At 28.5% G+C, this 6,014-nt stretch overlaps 1 protein-coding gene across 1 annotated transcript in view; it reads right to left on the bottom strand.

The window, feature by feature from the left end:
• The window catches only part of LOC106687512 (uncharacterized), a 37,534-nt gene that overhangs the window by 26,123 nt on the left and 5,397 nt on the right, over positions 1-6,014 (bottom strand). Inside the window, exons 2-3 of the mRNA XM_067047918.1 lie at positions 3,601-3,852; positions 1,499-1,732 (exon numbers count right to left, since the gene is read on the bottom strand). Of these exons, the coding sequence (XP_066904019.1) occupies positions 1,499-1,732; positions 3,601-3,832 (466 nt within the window). The 5' untranslated portion in view covers positions 3,833-3,852. The remainder of the gene's footprint in view (positions 1-1,498; positions 1,733-3,600; positions 3,853-6,014) is intronic.

Here is a 6,014-nt window from a genome sequence, read left to right as displayed (position 1 = left end):
ATCATAAATCGAAAATTTAATCATTCGGAAACGATAAAGCAATACATAAAAACACATATAGTCATATTCACCAGTAGTAAGCCGTTAAGACTTACATTGCAGGAAAAAAAAAGATCTATCGAGTTTGAAATTTCCGTCATTTAAAAAGAATTGCTTGTGCTGAGGCACTTTTAAAAATATCTGTGCGATCAAAGCACTATTTGATTCGTTATATCTGAATTTGACACATAGGTACCTCTGTGCTGATGTTCCCCATCCTCGGAAATATTTCAGTTTTCTTTTCTTTTTTTTTTTTTGAGTTCTAGTAGTATCTATAAGAGTTCTCGATTATTTATGGATGTTTAATAAGAGTTTTGAATTTTAAAACATCAATAATTCCAGTCAAATGCACGCGCGTCAATTACGTATTTTAGGCAAGTTTATTGTCCCTAATGTTGCCAAAAAAAGATATATGGTGATCTTTTTTGCTGGCAACATTAGAGATTTATTTAATAAGGATAAATTTACGAAATCTTGGGGGGGAGGAGTAAACAGAGCTCCCAAAAAATGAAAAAATCATTTTCCAAAAATTGTTGATCGCGAATTTTTGACCTGAGAACTCGCAGAAATTAAAAATTCTTAGAGTTTTAGTAGCTCCTATATGACTTTTGAAGTTCCCAATAAAAAAAGAAACATTTATGTTCTTTAATACAATAAAAATAACAACTAAATATACGTACGAGTTTTGTGCACCTTTGACACTAATTATCTTTTTTTCTGGCAACAATACGAAATTGTTTTATGAGGATAATTTTTAGAACTCGCGAGGTGGGGGCAACAGAAATCTCATCAGACCTCCCAATCGGTGGAACTACTACATTATCATTTAGTAAAAATTCCTCATTTTCTGAAAACGCATACCTATGCAAAAATTGAAAAAAAATTAAGATATAAAAGATTAAGTACAGTTCAATACTATCTTGTAAAGTTACCCATTTTTAAAGTATTAAAGGGAACGTAAAAAAAGTCTTTTTTTCAAATATTCACAAACACTAACGAAACAAAATTAAAAGTTACATTATTTCCTAAAAATTCAACATAATGTTTATGAGTGTCACGACATCGCAATGAATTTAATCAATATCGGTAATATGTCATTATTAATTAATCATAAATAAAGACGTAATAGGAATTAATAATGATGGGTGCTATATAAATTTTTGCATATGATTCCCATAATACTTAACAAAAGAACCATTGATATATGATTTAATCCCAAATTTCCGTAAAAAAAATAAAATCGGTTTCCTTTAATAGATTCTATGGTGCTCCTAAAATAATGGATTAATGATATAACCATTAATATATTATTCAATCCCGAATTTCCGTATAAACAAAATTTTCTGTTTCCTTTAATAGATTCTATGGTGCTCCTAAAATAGTGGATTAATTTTGGTATATAAAATATATGTTAAAAATAAAAGTCATTAATATCATTATGTTAATTTCAATTGCTTACCTAGAGTTAAGACTTCTATAGGGATTGCATTGAATTTATGTATAAATGCTGACAAATATTCCTGATAGAAATATGATTCAAACATGACTGCATCGAACTTTTGATCTGAATGAATCAAATCTTGCACTTCTTTACTACCAACATAATAACGAGCCATCAGTTCTCCAAACGAATACATGAAAATTGTATACAGCATTATGTTCAACTCAGTCATATCCATGATATTAACGTCCGCTGTAAAATGCGTAAAACAGAAAAAAATGGTAAAATATTATAAAGTTTTAAAAATTATTGTATAATTTTCTTATTCATGAAAGATTTGCTACGATTAGATAGATAATGTTTAGTGCAATTTGTCACATATTTATATCTATATTTACTTTGTTAAACTCATTCACTAATTGTTGGCTTAGATGGATTACTAAACGAAAGTTCTGGCATTTTATGCAGTATAGGGCCTTCTGACTCTTCGTTCACACAATTGCATCAGTATAAATGGAAAACAATACCGTACGTAGAACAGAACCTTGTATGACTGACTCCACACGTTAAATAAATGTGGCTAGGAAGTTTTTCACTAAATTTTGCTGGCAGGTATCGTTCACGTATAAATAAAAGTAGTGGATATAGGGTGTTTTACTAATAGTGGGGCGAAAAATACGTTTGTTGCATGTCATTTTCCAAATATACATGTGATACAGAAAATGCGTTTGTCCGTCCTATGTGAAAATTATTTAATGGATGTAATTTTCATAATTTTGAACTCTGCCAACATCTTATGTTTAACTTCCCTCAAACTTTACAGTGAATCGGATGAGTCGTTATTGAAAGAAAAATAAATTTGCGTCTGTGTCAGTGACAGCAGTTTATGGTATTGATAAAATTGGTACTAAATTATTGGCCAAATAGGAACAGTTGTTTTCGAGAAGACCTAATTCCTTAGGAGAATTAGTGGACGAATCTAACACAATCTATGGGGGACCAACTAGGTACTAACCCACACAATCTCAGAAAATCTTATCAAAATTAAATTAATGTTCAAGTTTCATTAAAATTTGGTTTAATCGATTATGCCCGAACACAAATTTGACTACAGACAGAAACGGAAGCAACTACGAGAGGAACTAACTGATTCCGAGAATTTAAGTATTTGTAATTTCCTGCATCAATCAAAGCTTTGAAGGCAATAAACAACCAATCCATAATAAAATTCAAATTGATCCGATAGAATCCGATTTAGTATGGTATATTCAAATCTGGTATAGTCCATTAGACGAAAATTTCGAAATTAATCGGATAAGCTACACAATGAAATGTATAAGAATTTATGTTAATTAATAGTTATTAATAATAACGCATAATCATGATTTTCGAAATAAATTGTAGCAAAAATGTATGGACTAAAAAAAAAAAAATAATAAAAGTAATTTTCGATTTATTTTAAAACTGGTATTTAAAGGTTTTTGATATAATGGCATTGTTTGTATTATAACAATAAAACATATTTTAAAAAATTATAAATTAGTTCTATACTCTAAGGGCTTATTGGAACGAATGGTACACATTTACAATATTTTTGGGTGTAGGATTACAAAAATAAGGAAAGAGGTTAAAAATCTGTTAGTATTATAAGAGTTGAGTAATTGTTGAGCTATAATGTTTGTATACCTACGTCTTTGGTTACTAGGATATTAAAATAAAAATATGATATGTTCAATGCGTGATACATTTCGATTAATAGACAATGCTATTCGCTAAATATCTTGAACTGACAACTCTGAAAGATAGCTAGTGTTCGAAAATTAAGAAAAGAAATATACGGATAAAATGCTTTGAGCCAATCTAGACTGATAAAATCTAAAGCCATTCCAAATTGTGGCTCAAACAATAATCTAACATAATATGAAGTTTTATAATGTCTATACAGACTAAATTTTTCAAATTTTTGGATTTACAAATGCAAAAATAAAGACATTACAAGATAATAACAATCTGAGTTGTAAGAGCATTATTACTAAAGTTATAAAAACTATACACTATGATTTAATGCGTTCTATTAATTAATAATATTGGAATTGTACTATTCATATTTCAATACATACCAAATTCACTCATAATGTCGTAATTCGACAAGTCGATTTGCGTAATGTTTTCCGGTAGTTCCTTGTAAGGGAAGGCAGAAACATAAACAACATCATGACCATTCTTCGCTAACCCTTCTATCACTGGTCTGAAGATAAAATGATGGGAAGGTGTCCCCTGTGGAAAGAAAGCAAGAATCCTTGCAGATTTTGCCAAGGCTACCAGTGCCAGAAAACAAAGCCAGAAAATCATGTTACTTTAAAAATTATGACCTGAAAATAAAAAAAAGGCAATTAATTATGATATCATCAATATTATAAAGTGATTAAATAAATGTTTGGCATAAAATCATATTACATAATAATAATGTTGTTATTTTTCACATAAGATGTAAAAATGTACTACATATATAAATATATACTTGTATAGGTCATAAAAGATTCAAGTGGTTTGACGCCTCGTACTATTAGGAAAAACAGTGGTATTTTTATATAAAAAAATGGAAGACGTGAAACATTCAGCGTAACATCATTGATTAGTAGTCTATGAACCATTGCACAACTATGCAAAGAAATGCAAAACTTCTATTTTTGTGCAAAAACCTCTAAAATCCTATAAAAAAATCTAAAGAATGTTTTTTAAAAATTATTTTTCTCTTTTAAAATATTTTCAGGTGTAAAAAAATATAAATCTTATTTTTTCCATCATCAAAATCATTTTTTCTATCAATAAAATTTTATTCTGAATCATAGGTGTTAATTTTATTCCTATTATTACCTAAATTTTGTTATACCTTTCAACAAAGCCCCTGACTTCATACGTTTCAATACATGAATGAAACACACAAAAAAAATCGTAATATTATTTATTTAAATTCTTATTAATTTTCCTACCTTTTTATTTCTTGTAATTAATAAGGCAAAGGGTAATGAAACAAATATATATATTTGAGATCCTTATGTTTAAAATGAGAAAAAAAAACCTTTTTAAACTTTTTAATTAGAAATCGTTTGTTGCAATTACCGACATGAACTTAGTGAGCTTGTTAATGTTGTGTAAAACCTTAATTGACCTCAAAAACAGTTTGACAGCAACCTTTCATGGCATGCTCTCAATAACTTTACAAATAATATACTCAGAAACGTTATCCCTTTCTTCCATAATTGTGTGCTGTAACGCTTGAAAGTTATTAATGTAAATTTCTCAAGTTCTAATCTGTAACTGGTAGATCCAATAATCCTGGAGACAGAGCAGGCCAATCCATGTGCTAAACATAACGCAGTTGTAGTTTACGGCAGAGTATCCCCTCATCCCAAAACATATCAGTCCCATTCCAAGAAATTTCACTGTAAAATGTGCATTTCATACTTCGTCAAATTCCTTTCACTACGTCTTCACCATGGTCTTGCTTGACCACAATTAAAATAAATACGTTCGTCTGATATTACGCAAACACTCCATTGCTTAATATTACTTGTGTCATTAATGCAGGCCCAAAACTAAGTAAGTACTTTATAGAATGTGGCTCAAATATGGAACTTAACAGAGCAGTGTAAAATTAAAAAAAATTTTTAAATATGTTGATGACATTTTCTTCATTATTAAAGAGACAGATGAAGATGCTTAAATATTTAAATGGTTACCATGAAAGATTAAAATTTACGATGGAAATAGAAAAAGAGAGCAATTTAAGATTCCTGGACATGTTAATATGATATGATGATAACTTTATTAATAAGGCAATAAAAATAACGGATGAAATTAGATTGGTGAAAATAAAAGAAAAGTTATTGAGTATTTTTCAGGAAAACTTTTATCCTAAGAGGTTAAATAAAAAAAATATGGGAATTAAATATAAAAAAATCCAAAATAAAAGAAATTGATAAAAATAAAAAATACTATAGTTGTAATTATATGAAAGGTTTGTCAGAAGGAATAAAAAGGTCTTTTAAGAATTATGATATGGAAGATATTTCAAACCAAACAATAAATAAAAAAAAATATAGTAAAACAAAGGACCAAATAGATAGTAAATATCAATCGGGATTAGTATATAAAATGCCATGCATTAATTGTCCAGCCATACTGAATAGTGAAACTAAACAATATATATGTATCAACCTGGGAATGATATACAAAATATAGAAAAGGACCCCCAAAAAAGCAGCATTGGTTCAACATGTTGTTCAAAATATGCATAATTTTGATTTTGAAAATGTCAAGGTCATTCATAAAGAAAATATTAATCTTAGAAGAAAAATATTCGAAATTAAAAAGTTATGTAAGTGAGCAATTTAAAACCAAATTTTTTGAAGTTGTTGTTGTTGATTGTTGCTTAAAGGCGTAAAACTCTCTGGTCATCAACGCCTATGGGATGATAAAAGTAAAAAAAAATAATAAAATAAATAAATAAAAAATAGAAAAATAAAAAAAA

This window comes from Halyomorpha halys, unplaced genomic scaffold, assembly GCF_000696795.3.
Source record: "Halyomorpha halys isolate HHAL.00 unplaced genomic scaffold, Hhal_1.1 Scaffold975.1, whole genome shotgun sequence".
Lineage (NCBI taxonomy): Eukaryota > Metazoa > Arthropoda > Insecta > Hemiptera > Pentatomidae > Halyomorpha > Halyomorpha halys.
This window is presented reverse-complemented; position numbering and strand designations above follow the sequence as displayed.